This window comes from Sorex araneus, chromosome 8 (assembly GCF_027595985.1).
Source record: "Sorex araneus isolate mSorAra2 chromosome 8, mSorAra2.pri, whole genome shotgun sequence".
Taxonomy (NCBI): Eukaryota; Metazoa; Chordata; class Mammalia; order Eulipotyphla; family Soricidae; genus Sorex; species Sorex araneus.
The window spans coordinates 5,671,164-5,691,453 of NC_073309.1; the positions used below are offsets into that span (position 1 = coordinate 5,671,164).

General features: G+C 55.7%; 1 protein-coding gene across 3 annotated transcripts; it reads right to left on the minus strand.

Moving 5' to 3' along the window:
• Positions 1 to 1,037: 1,037 nt before the first annotated feature.
• NUDT7 (nudix hydrolase 7) lies at positions 1,038 to 12,691 on the minus strand. Of its 3 annotated transcripts, XM_055145910.1 has the most exons (5): positions 12,585 to 12,670; positions 11,042 to 11,134; positions 10,075 to 10,228; positions 5,953 to 6,111; positions 1,038 to 2,780 (listed from the first exon to the last, which is right to left on the minus strand). In XM_055145910.1, exons 1-5 carry the CDS (start codon positions 12,617 to 12,619, stop codon positions 2,412 to 2,414), a joined length of 810 nt encoding a protein of 269 aa, XP_055001885.1. In that variant the 5' UTR covers positions 12,620 to 12,670; the 3' UTR covers positions 1,038 to 2,411. The 3 variants fall into 3 exon arrangements, with proteins under 3 accessions (XP_055001885.1, XP_055001886.1, XP_055001887.1); XM_055145911.1 differs by lacking the exon at positions 11,042 to 11,134 and having other exon boundaries at positions 12,585 to 12,691; XM_055145912.1 differs by lacking the exons at positions 11,042 to 11,134; positions 12,585 to 12,670 and adding an exon at positions 11,378 to 11,506.
• Between the last annotated feature and the right edge of the window lie 7,599 nt (positions 12,692 to 20,290).

Sequence of the window (20,290 nt, forward strand, 5' to 3'; positions counted from 1 at the left end):
ATGCAGTGACCCGGGCTACACACACACACACACACACACAGAGTAACCTAGGCTAGACCACACACACTCACGGAGTGACCCAAGCATTTGTGGAAGCGCTAATAACACTCAGTAAGACAGAAACTCTTCCTCTGCACCATGATCCGGCCTTGCTTCCGGCCCCTCTTCCATGCAGGGTGGTTAATACAACCATGCAAAAAAATCCCTGCTAACTGTAACTGTAATGGACTGGAGCGATAGCACAGCAGGTAGGGTGTTTGCCTTGCACACGGCTGACCGGGTTCAATTCTTCTGTCCTTCTCGGAGAGCCCAGCAAGCTACCGAGAGTATCCCTTCCACAAGGCAGAGCCTGACGAGCTCCCCATGGCATATTCGATATGCCAAAAACAGTAACAACAAGTCTCACAATGGAGACATTACTGGTGCCCGCTCGAGCACATCGTTGAGCAACGGGATGACAGTGCTACAGGGGGACAGTGCTATACTAACTGTAATTTTGGATGGCTGGAGATGCCCCCAAACAGAGTCCTTGCTCCCAAGGCACGTGCCTCAGGATTCTCGTCGTTTTGACTTTAGATCTGAAGCTCATCCTTGAAATCGGTGCTATTTCAGCTCTCCCTGCCGGGCTCTCTCTCCTGACGGCTAGGCATTGGGGCTCCTGTAGCCCTTCCTTTGACTTACTCTGGCCGGTGGCAGCCCAGCCTCACCAACAGCCCAGGTTCACTGCCTGTCTCAGAACCCGTGGGGTAAGTGTCAGCGCGCCACCAATGCTGGCTGCTGGTGGCACCTCTGGTTGGGGTAAATATCCACCCAACTCAGCCATCATCAAATCTCGGGGTCTATCTCTTAAGGTTAGTGCTCAGCTCGCGGGGGGCAGAGAATTGACAATGCATTCTCCCCGCTGCGGCAGTCGCAGGAGCAGTGCCGCCCGGCAGCTTGCCCTGGCCTCCAGAGCATCACTCGGGCGTCTGTTCTGTTAGCCACGGGGACCGTTTCCATCTCGGTGGCCAGGGCCGGGGTGCAGAGAAATCCTTAAGGCTGGGGAGCATCCCGGGAAGTAGCTGATCTCTCAGCCCCCAGGTCAACGGCGCTGGATCTGAGCCACGTACCAGAGCCTCACGCAGCTGCAGAGGGTGCTGGGAAGATGCGTGCCTGACGGGACGGCACGAGACGCAGCCTTGGCCACGGAAGAGAGGATTTTCAGAAACATCATTTTCACTTTATTCTTTCTTCCCCCCTCTGCTTCCCTCCATTCGACCACAGGAACTGTTGGTCACACCCGGCACTGGGAGCCTCGCTGGAGGGAAGCAGGGCTACTCCCGAAGGACGTGCTCATCCTTATTTGCTTAGCTTGGGGGCTGCACTTGGCGATGCCCAGGAGCCACGCCCAGCCCTGAGGATGAGTCCTGGGCCTCCCGCATGCACACACGCCCACAGAGCCACCTGTCACGCATCTTTTTAGTCCCAGGACTTGTAGCTGTGGAGCTGACACACGCCAGGCTGAGGTGCGTCCAGAAGTCACTCCTAGAGCTGAGGGTCACACACGGCAGGGCGTCTGGAATCCCACGCGGCACACGTGGGAGGCACTGGGGATCGAACTTGGGGCCGTGCGCCTGCAAGGTCAGTGCTTCAGCCAGACTCCCCTAGGATGACAGGCTCCGAGGGCCCACGGGTGTCAGTCACAGGGATTAACAGTCAAGGAAATGCTATTATTGGGGCCGGGGGTGCTGAGCGGTGGGTAGGGCGCTTGCCTGTTTGCAGCTGACCTGCATGCAATCCCCATCACCCCGTAGGGCCCTCTGAGTGACCCCTGGCTGCAGGGCCACGAGCAAGCCCTGAACACCGCTAGTCGTGGCCCCCAAACTCTTACAAACAGGGTCAGTGCATCGCACGGTCATATATTCAATAAATATTTATTAAGTGCCTATTTTGTTTTTCATTTATTTAGTGCCACTTTGTTTTTTATCTTACATGTGTAAGGAAAATAGTAACCATATTGTGGGTGACACTATGCCACACTTTAAACACCTCTTCCCCACTTGTGAAAGACTTTTACTCTTTCAGATAACAGGGGTCAACTGGGGATGGGGAAGCGGGTATAAAAGCAAGATCTGTCAACCTTCAAATAGCAGGGAAATATCACACCTGTCAAATTTCTGTTCATTCGTTCGTTCGTTGGTTCGTTCGTTCGTTCCTTCCTTCCCTTTTTGGGGGGAGGTCACGAGGACCATATGGGATACTGGGGATCAAACCCGTGTTGGCCCCGTGCAAGGCAAAAGCCCTACCTGCTAGACTACATTACTCCCAGCCCTTCACACCTGTCAAATTTCAACAGCTGGTATGGCAGTTCTATGCATGAGCAGACACAAAACCCTATTTCCGAGACAGTACCTGGGTGCTGGTCTCAAGAATCATAACTTGCTTATAGCATGTTTGTAGTACATCAGGAAGAGCTCTTCGGAGGATGACCTGAGGTTGTTGAGATTAAACTCAACCTCAAAGGTGGGTTTCCCGCCCAAAATAATCAAAGCAACGAGCAGGGCGGCTCTTGCGGTGATTCCCCGGATGCGGTAGGTGGTACCGTTTTCAGGGCTGGTGTACTCGAAGCAGTGGATGATGGCAGGAACGCCGAGCTTGAGGAAGTGCTCCTGGTGGTAGACCACGGGCTGCAGGAAATACTCCAGAGGCGCCAGGAACACTTCCTGGACTTCCTCGGGGTTGGGCTGTGCTTGGAAGTTGGGATCTATGAATCCCACGACCGGGATGATCATCGCATCTCTCTGAAAGCAGAAGACAAAACCCAGTCACGTGTGAAGAGATGCGCAAGTCGGAGGTGGGAGATGGGGGAGGGGAGCGGGAGCCTGTTGGGGAAATCAGCTTGGGGGCTCCCCTCTCCCGAACGTGCCTAGGCTCTGCCCTTGGGGAGGGAGCACAGTGAGAAGACCCCCGAAAGCAGCTCTCCCGTGCACATGCCCCGGGACACTCCCGGAGAGCGCCAGTTTGGCCCGGTCACTACAGCGCGGTCCCCGTGGCCTCGGCAGCGCCTTTGTGTAGTAAGTCCATTTTCATGGTGAATCCTATGTGTGGGAGCATTGTTTGCAGTGGCCCCCTAAGTCAGGGCCGGCACTTATGGGACCCCCAGTGAGAGGACACCCCTACGATGGGATGCTCTGCAGCCTCTGAGACCAAGTGGTGAGACAGTACAGGTAAGGATGGTCACCTTACCTGTGGCAAATAGCCTTCGCCACGGAACAGACTCCCGAAGGGTAAGTTGGATGTGAATGATCTGAGATCACGTGACTCATTCTGTGTGTGTGTGTGTGTAGGGGTGGGGGGAGGTGCTGTTTACAACACAGCTGCTTGCGTGGATCTCAGTGCTGCCAGGGGCAGGCTTCTCCCGGGAACCTGGAGGAGGAGGTCGGGGTGCATGGGAGGGGCAGAGCTGATTACTGCTGATCCCCCGAGTTAGGAAATGGGACGATCGGGAGTTCCCGGGGTGTCCTGAGAGAAGGGGGGTGGGGACATCCGGGGAGCGAGGCCTAGAAGAGTAACCAAGACTTTGGGAACTTGTGGGTGAAAGAGCATCGCTGGACTCATGGTCCCTAAAAACACAGGCATCGTGGGCAGAAAAAGGTGGCGTGTGGCAGATCTCCCAGGACCAGTGCCAGGCGCTTGTTATCGGTGACAGAGTTAAGTGACAAAGATCTTCTATAGAACAGGGGGAAATGGTCACGGGGCGGCAGAACTCCAGCCGACTTGCACATTTTCTCTAAGTCTATGACGACTCCTAAATTCAAGCTTAGGGCTAAGCCCTGGACACCCTGGGGCTGGGAGGTGCTGGGCCTGGTTCTTGTGCGCTTTAAGTGTGCGGGCAGGGCCAACCGCACAGCAGGCGGGGCATGTGCCTGGCATGAGGTCAAGGTGGACTTGACGCCTGGCATCCCTGAAGGCCCCATGAGCCCAGCGAGGAGTCAGCCCTGAGAGCAGCCAGTTGTGGCGACAAAACCACACACACACACACACACACACACACACATACACACAGAAAAGTAAACATGGGGGTAACTTTGGACTTCAAGCCACATGCTATTGCAGTTGTCCCTCGGGGTCCGGCAGGGATTGGAATCAGGGGTCCTGCTCCCCCACCTCGAACACCAAAATGCAAAGATGTTCAAGTCACTCCTGGTTATCCCCTCTCTCCCCGCCGCCTCCCCATATTTGCAGGTTCCTCATCTGCATATCTGACCCCTGCAATACCTACTTTGGTTGAGCCCGTAAACACAGACTCTGCATGGAGGAAAACAGCTCGGGTGGATATGTGGACGTGTTCCCTGCTGAACTACTGCTCCTGGCCAAGCCCCAGTTAGACTCGGTCACTGTCACTGTCATCCCATTGCTCATCGATTTGTTCAAGCAGGCACCAGTAACGTCCTCATTGAGAGACTTATTGTTACTGTTTTTGGCATATCCAATACACACGGGTAGCTTGCCGGGCTCTCCGAGAGGGGCGGAGGAATCAAACTCGGGTTGGCCGCATGAAAGGCGAAAGCCCAACCGCTGCACTATCGCTCCTGTAATATATATTATATATGTAAGTCTTTTCGGCTCACACCCAGCGATGTTCAGGGGTTACTCCTGGCTCTGCATTCAGGAATTACTCCTGACGGTGCTTGGGGGACCATATGGGATGCTGTGGATCAAAGCCAAGTTGGCCGTGTGCAAGGCAAATGCCCTGCCTGCTATACTATTGCTCTGCTATGTAGCAATAGTACAGTAATGACATAACAATATTTCAACATTTACATAAGGTGTATGTAAATTAAAATAGCCTAAAGTATTTAAGGAGGACTTGATCAATATGAAATGCCATTATTATTATATTTTCAAGTATTACTTAATAGCTGAGAAGCTAAAATCTCAGGGCTGGGATGAATGGAGACGTTACTCGAGCAAATCGATGAACAACGGGATGACAGTGACCCAGTGACAGTGACAGCTGAGAAGGTTTAGTGTACTGGCGATTGAGGTTATGTTCTAGGTTACGCAAAGTCAGAATAAATTTAACAACTATTAATCCTTGACCTCAAAAAGAAAGTCAAGGATGCCGAAGTGAGGCGTTATAGATAGGGGACTTTTGGAAAAAAGGTGTCATCTTTGGAAGATTAGCCAGCTGCACCCCCCCTTCATTGCCTGCACCCCACCCCCCGCCCCCACCCCCACCCCCACCCCCAAACAACACACAGTTCTCGTTGAGAGATGATGAACTCACAGGCAGTAACACTGGCCTGCATCAGACACAAATTCTTCTTTTAAAAACAGGAGCCACACCTTGCGGTGCCTGGGGGTGCCACAGAGCATTGGGGATGGAACTCTGGGTCTGTTACGTGGGAGGCAGATCACCCACCACTCCCACCCTCTCCCCAGTTCTTCATTTCGGCTTTGGTGGCACCTGTGTGTGGATGTGCGTCCTTGCCAAGAAATCCCGGCGCAAGCAGTGAAGCAGTTACAAACTGCTCGGAAACCACGTGCCCGGTGCTCGCAGGGAAGTGCTCAGTGAAAACAAGAGTTGTTTCCCTGGAATCCACAGGAGTGGGGAGGGAACGTGCTCAGTGCATAGGTGGCCTCTTGGGGGTAGCATTCGCATACAGTATGCTCCAGCGTTTTCCCCACCAACTTTCCAAAAATAACACTTGCTGGAGAAAACAAATGCGAAATGAAATCATTTGACAGCCTCTACATTCAGGCTGAAGACCACCCAGAGACCCCGTTTATTTCAGATGGGAAACGAGAGGCCCAGATAGAAACTGAGGCTTGCCCTAGGCCACTGGGTTTGAGAGGCAAAATCTACAAAAGAATTTGGACTGGAAGGCCCCTGGGTCTCTGGCTCGGGGCCAGGCCAGCGCGGGGCCCTAAGCCGGCGTCTCCGAGGGCCCGGGGCTGCGCGGGGCTTACGTCCAGCAGATGAGGCACCAGGCGGCACACGACGTCCACTCGCTCAGGCTGCAGGCCCACCTCCTCCTGGGCCTCCCGGAGTGCCGTGGCCACATCGTCCACGTCGGCGGGCTCGTGTTTGCCTCCAGGGAAACACACTTCTCCCGGTGACCGTCTCAGCTGCAGAGGGACAGAGCAGAGCCGCCTGCATAAATACCAACCTGGAGCCTCCCGTCCCTCCACAGAGGCTCCCTCACACCTCAGCCTCCGACTGTCCTCAGGCTGGTGACGGCAGGGGAGGAATAAGGACACCCTCCCCGGCCTGAAATTTTTTTTTTTAATTTTTGGGTCACACCCAGCAATGCACAGGGGTTACTCCTGGCTCTGCACTCAGGAATTACCCCTGGCGGTGCTCAGGGGACCATATGGGATGCTGGAAATCGAACCCGGGTCGGCTGCGTGCAAGGCAAACGCCCTACCTGCTGTGCTATCGCTCCAGCCCCAATTTTTTTTTTTAACTTGAACCCTTTAAAGACAAACTTTGAGAACTTCTCTCATTTCAGATTCTTCTCAACTGGCCCCCCCAAGGACGCACACATGTGCCTTGCAGGTAGCAGGGCCTCCTCACAAGGGCAAAGCACGTACCCTGCCACTCTGAGGCACCCCAGGGCTATTTATTTTTACCCAAGGCAAAAATTCATGGTCTCAAAGGCACCATTTTCGAGTGTCCAGCAGCCGCCTCCACGCACATCCTTAAACCCTCTAACTGCAGGAGCGCCGGCCGTGTCTTCACCTGCAGCATCCAATAGTTCGTCCTTTCTTATCCGGCTTACACGTAATCTCTCCGGACAGAAAGCTGCTTTGACAGAACCAGCGCTTTGCAGACAGAAGGCCTGGCTTTAACCCCGGCACCCAGGGTCCCGCAGGAGCATGGCCCGAGCACCCCTGAGCACCATGGGTGTGACCAGCGACCAAACCAGTCAGACCACGGGAATGGTAATCTCCTGGCCGGGGCGGAGTGCAAACGCTCCACTTTTCCTTCCCCCACAGACAGAACCAAACTCCTCGGGAAACAGGAAGCTCATCAGCTTCTTTCAGGCTCCTCCTGCCCTGCCATCATCCGATCTGTTCTTTTTTTTTGCTTTTTAATTTTTTTTTTTTGGCTTTTTGGGTCACACCCAGCAATGCTCAGGGGTCACTCCTGGCTCTGCATTCAGGAATTACCCCTACCCGTGCTCAGGGGACCAATATGGGATGCTGGGAATCGAACCCGGGTCGGCCGCGTGCAAGGCAAACACCCTACCCGCTGTGCCATCACTCCAGCCCCTTCTTTTTAATTTTTAATTGAATATCCGTGAGATCGACCATCACAAACCTATTCATAATTGGGCTTCAGCCCTACAGTGATCCAGCACCCATCCCTCCACACATTTCCCACCAGCAATGTCCCCTGTTTCCCCCGCTCCGCCCCCGGCCCCCAGCCTCCCTCTGTGGGAGGCACTTTCCTTCTTGCTCTCTCTCTCCCTTTCCTTTTTCTGCAGGTGCTGAGTGGCCATGGTGTTTGTTCAGGGCATTTGGTATCTTCATCGGGACGGTGAGGCTGGAGTAGCTCTTCAACTGACATCCAGCCTGTTCGAACTGCCCACGGCCCTGGCCCACAGCGGCTTGGCTCAGCCCTGCTCTTCCCGCACGTGGTGATGGTGCTGCTGCTGCTGCTGCTGGTAGGATGACGTTGGCACAGTGTGGTGTGATGGTCTTGATCAGTGGTGGTCGGTGGTGACCAGTGTTAGTGGCGATGGGCTTGATGGTTGTGCTGATGACTGTCGGGGAAGTGGGTCGGGCAATACTGATGGTGACCATGGTGCCCGGGGTGATGACTGAGGTGGGAATGCTGTGAGTGATCACTGTGCTGGTGGTGATGGTGTTGGGGGAGACAGCCAATGTGCTGACGGCCACTGAGGACCACTGATGTTCTGATGAAAGGACCATCGGCGTCTCTGGTCCAGGCCGCAGTGGCTCACCTGAGCTGCCGCCTAAAGAGTCCGCCGTGCCCCGCCCAGGCCAAACATTGGATGTGACCCGATGTGGTGAGGTAGTTCTTGATGTTCAGAAGCGACATCAAGGCTCAGGATGGTATTTGGGGCACAGGGACCTATACATGGATCAACTAGACGCCACTGCAAACGTGGCCGAGGTCTCCAGTTGGAAGTTCCACTGGGCCAAGCACTCTTTTTTTTTTTTTTTTTTTTTTTTTGCTTTTTTGGGTCACACCTGGCAGTGCACAAGGGTTACTCCTGGCTCTGCACTCAGGAATTGCCCCTGGCGGTGCTCAGGGGACCATATGGGATGCTGGGAATTGAACTCAGTTTGGCCTCGTGCAAGGCAAACGCCTTACCCGCTGTGCTATCACTCCAGCCCAGGGGCCAAGCACTCTTGAGAAACGAAAGACATCGTTGAAACGTTTCTCTGGGCTGGTGAGTCTGCCGGAATTGTGACTATAACAGAAACCTCAGGCGTCTTCATGTCATTTCTTATTAGCAGAGGAGGGGGGCACAAAACAGATGGACAGGCTTCTGCTGGACCGAACACTTGGCACCCAAATGCCTAGGGAAGAGAGAGGCTCTGACAGCCTCTGACAAAGCCACCCACTGCGTTGGCACTCGGGTTTCAAAGCGTCACTAACAGACTGATGGGGACACAGCAGGCTCGACAGGAATACGGACCTGATTTGACGGTCATCTTGCAGTGGATTCTGAAAGCTTTTCAGAAAGATTTCTCAGCAGGCCAGTTCAACTCCGTTGCCTTCTACACCTTGTCCCATTAATGATGACCACAGGCCATTCTTGGACCAGTGAGAATTTCTATTCTTAAGAAAATGGGGGGCTGTTCTGAAGACACTATAAAACATTCATAAAAATAGTTGCTCACATCTGTCAGTCCTGAGAAGCTAAATAGAGAAGGTCTGACAGTGATAATTTGGATGAAATAAAAGTTTACGGAATTCTCCTGCTCAGAGGACAAATAAGGCTGCAGCTATAATTTCCATGACTCCAATCTGTGTCTTGCGTTTTCTCTGACCTATTTCAAGTCCCAGACTGCTGGGAGCAGAGAAGAGGGGGAGGGGGCGGAGGGGCAAGGGGAAGGGAAGGAATCAATGTTGATCTTGCCTGACATAGACCAAAGCGACTGACAGGCGTCTGATCGTCAATCTGCCAAACCGTGGCTGATCCCTCAAGCTTTATTTGCTTGTTTCGATTTTGTCTTGTTTTCTCTTGCCTGCTAAGGGGACGCTTCCTTATCACGCTTCGAAGCCCCCTTGCCATGGCTCCTTTTTCCTTTGTACTCGGAAAACGCAGAAGTCACCGTGTCCCCAACTTTTCCTGGGAAGAAGTCCCACTAGCAGGGCTGAGCTCTGCCCAGATGTCTCTGTCCCCAGCCCAACATTCACATGGAATGCTTTGTCTCCAGACCACAGCCATGGTGGTGAACGCGATGCCTCTTGGCCCTTTGCCAACCCTCGCCTCCTCTGGCCTTGCTTCCTTCCTGGGGTCCTCTTCGCCTGCCAGTTCACCCCCTGAGTCTCACGCCATAGCCCAGTGACGCAATTTTTACCTGTGGCCCCCTTCGAAGGTCCTGGGGCACACAGGGGCCACATGGTTGAGAAATGCAGAGCTAAGAGGCACACAATGACATGCTAACCACAGGCTTCACCTTGTACCTTGTGAAGCCACTGCCAGCAAGCCTAGGCAGTGGACACGAACAGTGTGTCCTCAGCTTTCCAGTGAAGGCAGCAGGGCACAGAGAGGGCAAGGAAGTAGGAGAATGACACACAGCTAACCAGAAGGAAGCACATACAAGCACAGGCAGCCAGCTTCCGGGACCAGGCTGTTCCCTTCTACACAGCACCCAGCCCAGATGCCAATGGCACCAAGGTTAAAAAACTGAACAGCATCTTCTCTCGCTAGCTACATCACTTATTATTCTTCCTCGAGCTCGCCCACCCCCCAATATGCTGTGTTTATTGTCCAGTGGTTTTTTTAAACTTCCAACATCACACATTGGGGACGTCTACTTCAGAATCTGGGGCCCCACAGTGTGTGCCAGTGACATGGTGTTGGTTTCCGAACCTTTTTTGTCACCTACCTTCTTTGACCGGAGGGTGAATAAGAGGTGGAGCCTCCCTTCCTTAACCAACAGTGGCAACAGGATGGAGTATTTGTTAGGGACCCAGTGAGAATACTTGGCCCCCATGTCATGCTCCCTCAAGCGGGCCTTGGCGTCCTCCACCACACTCTCTCTAAAACGGAAACAGACCAGACCAACGTGTCAGCCTACAGCCTTCCGGTGAAGGGCGTCCCCTCCCGCCCGAGTTTCTGTTCCGGCGGGTGAGCTCTGGGCTCATCGTGTCTGCCTCCCATTTTGCATCTCACTAACAAGGCAGAAATGGGGATGCCCAAATCACACCATCGTTGGCGATGTAAATAAAATGAAATCAAGGGGCTGGAGTGATAGCACAGCGGGTAGGGCATTTGCCTTGCATGCGGCCGACCCGGGTTCGAATCCCAGCATCCCATATGGTCCCCTGAGTACCGCCAGGGGTAATTCCTGTGTGCATGAGCCAGGAATGACCCCTGTGCATTGCCGGGTGTGACCTAAAAAGCAAAAAAAAAAAAAAAAAAAGCAAAAAAAAATCAAATCAGTGTGCACACCCTGTGTGCCATGAGTTCACTTTGAAAGTAAAATTAAAGTTCGGGGGAGGGGATTCTTTTCCCATAGCAATGCAAGGATTATGGTTCAGATCCTACCTCCATTCAGATCAGACAGATCTGCTGGGCAAGTCCTCAGAAGCTGAGGCCGGAGGGAGGCTGATGGTCCCAGCTCCTGTGATTGCGCCCCGACGGATGCCATCAGTTTCCTTCCAACTGAGGCTTCCAAACCTTACCAGTCACAGAGTCACCAGAAGGCTTGTTACAAAACACATGACTGGGACTGCCCCACACGGTGACTGAGTCACCTTATAGTTTGGAGCAGGGCCTGGCCTGAAAGTCAGCATTTCTACTGAAACTCCCAAGCGGAGCTAGAGAGATGACCCAGTAGGTAAGGCACTTGCCTTGTACGCAGCTGACCAGGATTTGCTCCCCAGCACTGCTTACGGTCCTGTGCCCTGAGCCAGAAGCAAGCCCTGAGTAGGGCCAGATGTGGCCTAAACACAAAAGCAAAAATAAAAACTTTCCAAGTGAAGCCGCGAGGCGATCCCTCCCAGTGACCGTGTGTTGGCTGTGGTCCTGATCACCAGGTGCATTTTACTGCTGGTCTATGCAAAGCTGACTGACTTGAAGATAGGATCCCGGGGGCCGTAGAGATAGCACAGCAGGTAAGGCGCTTGCTTTGCATGCGGCTGATCTAGGTTTCATCCCAGCACCACATCTGATTCGTTGAAACTCACCAGAAGTGATCCCTGAGCACAGAGCCAGGAGTAAGCCCTGAGCACTGCCCGATGTGGCCCCCAAATAAAAACAAAATAGCAGGATCTTTGCAGGTTTGCTCAGGTGAGCTTGAGGTGAAACGGAAGTCCTCCCAGACCCCGGGGACTCCTCAATCCAGGGCTATGGTCCGTACAAGACAGGGCAGAGAATTCTGGAGGGAAGAAAGCTGTGCAGATACAGGCGTGGGAGGATGTTGCCATAAGCCAAGGACACCTGACACAGCCAGGAACGGAAGCAGGGAGGCTCCCTCTTCCCCTCCTCCTTCAGCTGCACCTTTCGTCTCTCTCCCAGCCGGCAGACAATACATTCCTGTCATTTCAGGCCACTGGCTTGGCGCGTACTTGGCTAGGGGAGCTCTAGAATGGTTTGAACTTTTCCAAGGCAAACACCATTTTGCAGCGCGGGCAGAATTGGGTGCTGAAGTCCACCAAAGTTGGTTTACACCCTGTGCCTGGAGTTATTATGCTTCGTTCCAACTGTGGCCGGGACGAAGCAGAATAGTGGGTCCCAGGGAAAGCTGTTTCTGGGGTGGCCACCCATGGGCGTGCACAAGAGCGGCACAGCGGCTGGGGCGGAGGAGGGACGACAGGCGTCCTGATCCACAGAGGAGCATTGTTTGCAGGAGGAATTTGAGGATTATTCAACACCCCCCCCTTTTTTTTTTTGCTGTTTTCTAAGATTCAAGAGCTCCACTGAGTAGCAGGGTAGCAGCATTGGCGCGGATTTCAAGGACTAATGAAGGGTCTGAGATGAATCGCTGCATTGGGGCCCGAGAAAGGGCTCTAGGTCACCTTTCCTGGGCTCGGGGTCGTCACCGGGAACAAACACTGGGGCACCGGGGTGACATCTCGAGCCCTCCAGAGCTTCTGTCCGGGGGCGCCAAGGTCACGGGTGCAAGAAGCAGCGGGCGGGCAGTGCTGGCGCCCGCTCGGGGCGCAGAAGTCAGCCTGGCGGCCTGCGGGGCGCGCGGGCATCCCTGACCTTGGGGAAGGGCGTGAGCCCACCGGGAGCCCCGCTGGTGCCAGGACGCCGCAGGGTGCTGGGTGCGTGCCCAGGCTGCTCTGCAAACAGTCCCGGCCCCGGGGCCCCGGCCGGCCTCGATCCCCGTCCGTTCTCCCCGTCACGAGCCAGGCCGACCGGGGGCTCACGGCCCAGCGAGGTTTTTACCTGGCTGCGCGCGGGGACCGGCAGGGTGGAACCATGGTCCGGAGGAAACTTTGTTTCGGGACCTGACACCCATGGGCATGCGCAGAGCGGCAGAGGGCCGGGGCGGGGCCGGGGCGGGGAAAGGGGCGGGTCGAGAGGGTGGGGCAGGGCCTGATGCAGGAAGCGATGTGTGGGCTGGGCCAATGGGAGGGAGAAGCGGGGAGGCGTCCCCGGCGTAGGGCGGGGCCTGCGGACGTGGGGGCGGGGCCTGAGGGCGTCGGGGCGGGGCCTTCCGCATCTGGCCACCCGCGCGCTTCCCGAGAAACTTTCGGAGGCGGAGGAGGACTCCCTGCCTGGCTCTAGTCTGCATGTGCAGGCGGGAAAGTTTAAAGAAAGGGGACATGCGGTGCTGGATACATGAGGCGATCCCCCCACTCGCGCCCACTGTCGCCGGGCGGTTCCGTGGGCTCGGACACTTGCTACCTGCAGCCAGCACGTGGACTGAGCACCCCCGGGTGTGGGAGCGGCTCCCTGGAGCTCGCGTTGCCATGGCATGGGTACCCCAAACAGGTCACCGTGTGCATAAAGCAGAGGCCTTTCGTCCTGGGAGAGCGCTGGGGGAGAGGCATGCCCCGGCACATGCCAGGCTGACCCCAGAGGGCACAGAGCTGACCCGACGGTGGCCTCTGGGCCCAGCGGGCATCTACAGCACCTGGGGGTTGTGAAACGTGCACATTGCAGGCCCCGGCCCAGAACTGCTGAATCAGAAACTGGGGCCCAGACCCGGCTCTAGGAGCCACTGCTCTAAGGGAGCGGACCCTTGGGCTGAAGTAGGACCAGCTTCTCTGTAATCCTGGCAGTGCACCGCTCCCAGGACACGTGAACATGTTTTAATCTCTTCTAAAGAAAAAGAAGAGGACTCGAATAATAAGCACCGTGAATCTAGCCTGGTCATCTTTTTTTTTTTTTTTTTTTTTTTTTGGTTTTTTGGGTCACACCTGGCTATGCACAGGGGTTACTCCTGGCTCTGCACTCAGGAATCACTCCTGGCGGTGCTCAGGGGACCATATGGGATGCTGAGAATCGAACCCGGGTCGGCCGCGTGCAAGGCAAACGCCCTACCCGCTGTGCTATTGCTCCAGCCCCTAGCCTGGTCATCTTGATACCGATGCTGTGCTAAGACAGAATTGATGATCCTGTTACCCGAAGCATGAACCCAAACCACACTTTTTTGCCCACAACACTAGGATTGCCCAGGGTCCATGAAAGAATGGGCGAAGCCCTGGGTGCTGGGATTGGCTCCCCACACCCCGAGATCTTTGGAACCGTGCAGCTCAGAGACTTGCTGGGCCAGTTTGTGCAGAGGCCTGAGGCGCAGTCATGCTGGCCACATAGGCTGCTGTGGATGACACTTCACCCACACTGGCCCTTGTCTCCCTGGGGCCACCCCAGGAGGTAAGGACATTTACCTAGAGGTGTCACTTTCCTGGTTTTTCAGAGTTGGAGTGTGTGTGTGTGTGTGTGTGTGTGTGTGTGTGTGTGTGAGAATCTTAATTAAACCTATGAAGGTGGGCACGGACCACCACCAGCGACTCCCACTTGACTTAATTAACACAAATTTCAGCAATGCCATCCGTGTGTCTATGTCATGCAGCCCAGATTCAAGATTAGACCTTTGTGCCCCGGGCTGATTGATCTCACCGCCACCTCTCGGAGGCCACTGACCTATGAATTATGTAGGCCTGCCTAGAAATAAGAAGAGGCTAAATGAGCTCCCGGCCCCCATCTCCGCTCCCTAACTGCTCTGTGTCGGGGTGGTGAGAATTGGAGGGTGGGAAGAAGAGGCTTCTTCGTGCTGGTGGTGGAGTGTCAGCCCCATTCGAGACGGGCACTGGGAGTTGTTCAGAGGGTTGAGTTGGGGATGAAAGCTGGGGGGTTTATTTCTCCCCCTTTTAGATATTCTTTGTGTTGGGGCCACACTTGCCTTGCTCGGGGCTTACATCAGGCTTTGTGCCCAGGAATCACCCCTGGTGGTGGGTTCCGGTCATTTGTGGTGCCAGGATCATACCAGGGCCAGCCATTTGCAAGGCAAGGCAAGCTCCTCAGCCCCTGTATTATCTCTATGGCCCTGGGGAGCTTTTTTGCTCAAATCCTAGTTTTGGAGAGGAGCAAATAAGAGATCAGAGTGGTTGAGTGCCTTGAGGATGGTCACGCAGCAGATGAAAGGTAGAGAGCCAGGAGCTTCAGCACAGAGCGGGGGCTGGCAATAGAGTACTGTTTGGAGGGGGGGGGGCAGCCAGAATGGGGAAGACGGTGTTGTGAGGGCAGGAGCAAGAGCAGAACTGGTGTGATGGAGTGTCCTAACCTAAGGAATAGGCAGGCAGTCTGGCTCTAAGTGGAAGGGCACGGTTTCCAGTGGAACCCTGGGAAAGGGATACAAAGGCGTTGGACACCACTGCAAATCAGAGTTTCTTTCTAAGGGGAGAGGGGTGACAGGTCTGGGTGTGTGGGCACACCCCTGCAGAGCTAAGTGGGGGATGGTGAAGAGGTGGGGAGAGACTAGAGCGATCTGGGAACGCTTCCCAAAGTGTGGGTTCACAAAGCTGCCCTCACCTTCGAAGTCACTCAAGTCTGAGTGTGCTGGGGGAGAGGGGCTGGCGTGCCCCGATAGGGAAAGCGGCCCAGAGGCATTTCTCACGTCTCCGGCTGGGTGCACAGTGTCTGTCCAGATCAGAAGAGCCTCTTCGTTATGACTCTCCTTATGCTGGAAGCCAGAACCCGGACAGCATCCCAAGGCGAAATGCACCATAATAAGATGCTGTTTTTTTTTTTGTTTTTTTTTTTTTGCTTTTTGGGTCACACCCAGCGATGCTCAGGGGTTATTCCTGGCTTTGCACTCAGGAATTACTCCTGGCAGTGCTTGGGGGACCATATGGGATGCCGGGGATCGAACCGGGTCGGCCACGTGCAAGGCAAACGCCCTACCCACTGTGCTATCGCTCCGGCCCCAATAAGATGCTGTTTTATTGTTACAATGTTCTCTAAAGGAACTTGTGTGTGCATGTACATGTGTACCTACCTACCTATGTTTGCATATACACGTGTGTATAATGTGTGTACATCTCCGCAGGACAACAGAGACTTCAAGGTTGAAGGTCTTCTAGAGGGGCAATGGCTCCGTCTGTCGCTGGTGCAGATTTATTGGCAGTGACATAATTCTAGAAAATGCCTGGGAAAGAAGTGATGCCCCGAGGAGGCTCAGGCCACGGGCAAAGCTCAGGGAGTGTTTGGAGGAGAAGCAGGTCCCGGGGGCCCAAGCAGACCTTGCCTGTAGCCCACCTGCAGCCTCGTTCAAGCGCCACACGGGGGCTGGGGACCTGGGGGTGGAGAGAGCCAGCCTGGAACACACCTGGGCTTTGGAGCAAAAGCACCTGGGGGAAAGGCCTCCAACAGTTAGCCTGAAGGGGGGAAAGCTCTAATCCTGCAGAGGCACTGAGTGCCCAGGGGGCGAGGAGATCCTCGGAAACAATTAATTCTGCTTTGAGCGCCCAGCAGGGGCTAGCGAAGGCGAGAAGATGGTGAACTGAGCATTCAGCTGTGTTTTTCTAAGGCAATCTAAGGCGGTTCCTCCCAGCCCCCCTCCTCGGCAGGGGGCTCTCTCTGAGGGGAGAGGGGAAGGGAGGGTCCTGGTGGCTCACAGACCCTTCACAGTGCGGTGGTTGCTCTGCAGAGCAGACACTCCCATTCCTGGAGGGCAGTTTGGGGACTAGGTTTCTGCAGTTCTGCTCTGACTGCTGGGTCCGCTGTGCTGGGCAGCCGGGTTGTTTGGGGAACGGAGGGAAGGTGCCGTGTGCCCGTGTGCAGGCAATTCCATGCCCCCCCCCATCCCACCCTGCGGATAGTAGGGAAATGCGCCCAAGGTTTTCTGAGTGGTCTTCTAGGCAGTCCTGCTCCCAAGGGTGGAAACCCGTGCCAGTGTTCTAAGGGGATGCTCTGGGCGTTGAGAGGGCGCCTCCTGCTGGCACCGGGCAGCGTAGCAGTCCCGGGGGGAAGGGAGGGACGGGCGGCCCCTTCTCCAGTGGAAGGTGTAGACTTGGATGTTGCGGGTGGGAGACACAGGACAGGAGGTGGGTGGCAGCGTGGTGGGGAGCTGAGACTAGATCGCCCAGGGGCTGCAGCCGCAGGGATTTCAACTCAGGTGGGGCCGAGCCTCTGCTCTGTGCCTTGATCTTGGGGGGTGATTCTGCTGCTGAGTTATTTATATGTAAATAACGGGGAGGAGGAGGCTGGAGCCCCCCAGGGGGTAAGGCGCTTGCCTGGCACGTGGTCGACCCGGGCTAGATCCCCAGCACTGCCAGGAGGGATTCCTGAGTGCAGAGCCAGGAGGAACCCCTGAGCACCACGCGTGCTCCCCCAAACCAAATAACTACATAAAAGGTGGGAGTGGGTGGGGTGCAGGGGGGCGGCATAAGCACATTAGCCAAGACCACGTGACCAGAGCCGGCCCCTGCTGTGACGTCCTGCCGCAGCTGTGGCCCGGGAATGGAAGGTTAGAGAAGAGTGGAAGGGAAAATGTTTCTGGGAACCGCCCAGGACCGACCCACATGTAAACGGCCGGGAATTGATTTCTGGGGCTGCAGTTGTGATTCCTTTTTTTGTTCAGCATAATCCATGGCAGTACCATCCCCATTTAATTTTCAGTGTGCCATCGTAGAGCAGATCGGGGCTTGTGTGCGGAGAGGTCCTCAATCTCCGAGTGTCCCGGAGCCAGGGGACAAAGGCTGGTGGGCGCGCATCCTTCCGAGTTTCCGGGCAGTTGGCGCTCACTTCTGTGTGCCTTTACAAATGAGATAAAGATTAGTTATGTTTTCTTCCTTTATTGTCATGTAATCTTTGTGTAATGGAACAATCAGGAAGGTTTAATTACCAGCAACAACTGTGAGGGGGAAGTTTGTAATCTAAATGAAGGCTGGACCATTCCGCACCAGGAGGAACAGTCTGATCTCAATTAGCATGTGAATTAGCGGGGAAATTGGTTTAAGATTTTCCGGTGCACGCGCCGCCGAGCTCAGCGTCTGCGGGAGAGAACAGCAGCTCTGGACAACAGCCTTGGACACGCAGCCCTGGTGGGCAAAGGCCTTTGTGCTTTCACAGGTGGGGGAGGACGGAGGAACTTCCTCCTTTCCCCAGCAAGGTGCCCCAGCCGGTGCATTCTTCACACCTCAGCGAGGAGACCGTCGGGTCCCATCTGTGCTCTGCTCAGAAATCGCACTCTGGGGTGCCTCTGGGATGATGGAAGCTGCCAGATGCGCAGAGCCCCGACCTTGAGGGCAGCCCCGGTCAGGGGCTCCCTGTCTCTCGCTTCCCTCTTTGTCCTGTGGTGGCCTGGACACAGGACAGCCCTGGAGGAGAGGAGGCCCCTGGCTCCTGCTTGGGGTCAGAGAGGGAGCTTGGGGGGAGCAGTCTCAGGGGGCTGATCTTGGACGACGGGCCTCTGGGCTGTGCTGGTCGGCAGAGTGGCCGCAGTGGGTGGGAATTCTCACCCTCTGCCCTCTCACCCTCTACTTCCGCGGCCACAGGCAGGGGGCCTGACTTCTGGGTTTCATTCTGGGTAGTTCAGTAGCCGACTGTGGTAGTGTTACCGTAGACAGCAGCCCTGGAGGGCTGAGAGAGTGTAGGATTTATCTGCCTCGATTCTCTGCCTCCCTGTCGCCAAATCCAAGCTCCAGGTGACTGACGGGGAATGGCGTATCTTTTTCTCACTGCCAGAGTTGAAGCTCCCATAGAATCAAGATGTATTATTTTTTATTATTTATTTATTTATTTATTTATTTATTTATTTATTTATTTATTTATTTATTTTGCTTTTGGGGGTCACACGTAGCGATGCCCAGGGGCTACTCCAGGCTCTGCACTCAGGAGTTACTCCTGGCGGCGGTGCTCAGGGGACCCTATGGGGTGCTGGGAATCGAACCCGGGTTGGCCACGTGCAAGGCAAACGCCCTACGTGTGTGTGTGTGTGTGTGTGTGTGTGTGTGTGTGTGGCATTCTAACTAGGCTCTGGAGGAGAGGAGTGATTCGCCAGGCAAGAGTGAAGGTGGTCTGTCTAGAAGGAAGGCCGGGCAGAGTGAGAGGAGGGACCCCAAGACGCGGGCCCTGCCGGGAAGGTGGGGGCGGCAGAGGGAGATGGCCCGGGAGTTGGGGCCAGTGCCTGCAGGGTGAGGAGGAGGCGAGCTCGGGTCTGAGCCAGCGTGGCGGCGGCAGCTCCTGGTCTGGCCGGAGTGTCGGGCACAGCCGAGGAAGGGGCAGGGCGGGGATGTCCGGGCGGGCGCGGGCGCTCAGTTCCCATGCCTTACGCCGTGCGCATTTTGACAACACGGTGCCTGCAAAATGAGCTTCTTCCAGGCTGTCTGTACGGAAGCAAAACACGCCTGGTGAGGCGGCCTCCAGGGCTGTCCTGACAGGCACCCGCGCAGGAGGCCTCCCGGGTGGGGGGCTGCATCCTCCCTGACAGGCACCCTCGCAGGAGGCCTCCCGGGTGGGGGGCTGCATCCTTCCAGGATGCGGGCAGGGCCTTTCCCGACCGCTGTGTCACCCTGGTCACAGCTGTGTTCCAGAGGAGGGCAGAGAACGCAGAGCGCGCGGCCTCCCATGTTGCGTATCTCTCTTCAGAGCACAAAGCAGCTTCTCGTTCCCCCAGTGAAGGGTGGGCAGCAAATGGCCTTAGTCTGAAGAGCTTCACGGGGCACCTGCATTTTTATGGGGGGGGGGCAGGATTTGGCCACACCTGGTGGTGCTCAGGGGGCATTCCTGTCCTGGGGACCGTGTGTGGGCCGGGGTCAGCAGCCCGCAAGGCACGTGTCCCTCGGGCTCTCTCCCCAGCTCGGAAGCACAGCCTGGGTGACTTGGACCCCGGTGCTCCCCTCACTGTGTCCAGGTGAAGACTCTGGTCTTGTCACAGTTCCCTGCCGCCTCCACCTCCACCTGAGGGCCGCAGGGGTGCTGGTTCCTCCTCCCCTCACCCCATCCCCCACCTGGTCATGTGCATTGGATGCCCCTTCCTCCAGCGGCACCTGGAGGGTGCTGTTCCCTGGGGCTCGGTCCCACCTCTGATGCCGGACAAGGGAGAAAACTGTGTCCAAGTCATTCCACGGAAGCCCGACTTCCACATGCCCCCTTACAGTGGGGTCCCCTTTGCAGCTGACCTGCTGATCCAGGGAGAGAGAGAGTGCTAGACCATGCAGGCCTAGAGGGGCAGCTAGAGAAGGCGGGTCGAGAGAGAGAGAGAGAGAGAGAGAGAGAGAGAGAGAGAGAGAGAGAGAGAGAGAGAGAGAGAGAGAAGAGAAAGAGAGAAGAGAGAGAGAGGGGGAGGAGAGAGCAGGAGAGAGAAAGAGAGAGAGAGAGAGAGGGAGGGAGGGAGGAGAGAGCAGGAGAGAGAAAGAGAGAGAGAGAGAGAGGGAGGGAGGGAGGAGAGAGCGGGAGAGAGAAAGAGAGGGAGAGAGCGAGCGAGCAAGCTAGAGAATGTGGTCCAGAGAGAGAGAGAGCAAGAGAGTGAGAGCGAGAGAGTGAGTGAGTGAGAGAGAGAGCAAGAGAGAGAGAGAGAGAGAGAGAGAGAGAGTGTGCTAGAGATGTGGGTCTAGAGGAACTCAGGGTTACCTCATACCTGGGACGGTCCCACCAGGAGTGACCCCGAGTGCAGAGACAGGAGGAAGCCCCGAGCACTGCTC

Coding starts and splice junctions, on each gene's coding strand:
- NUDT7 (XM_055145910.1), bottom strand. CDS start 12,619: ATGGTTCCACCCTGCCGGTCCCCGCGCGCAGCCAG. Junction 11,135..12,584: donor CGGTCCCCGCGCGCAGCCAG/GTAAAAACCTCG, acceptor TTTTGTGTTTAG/GCCACATCTGGCCCTACTCA. Junction 10,229..11,041: donor CCTGGTCAGCTGCGTACAAG/GCAAGTGCCTTA, acceptor TTTCCGTTTTAG/AGAGAGTGTGGTGGAGGACG.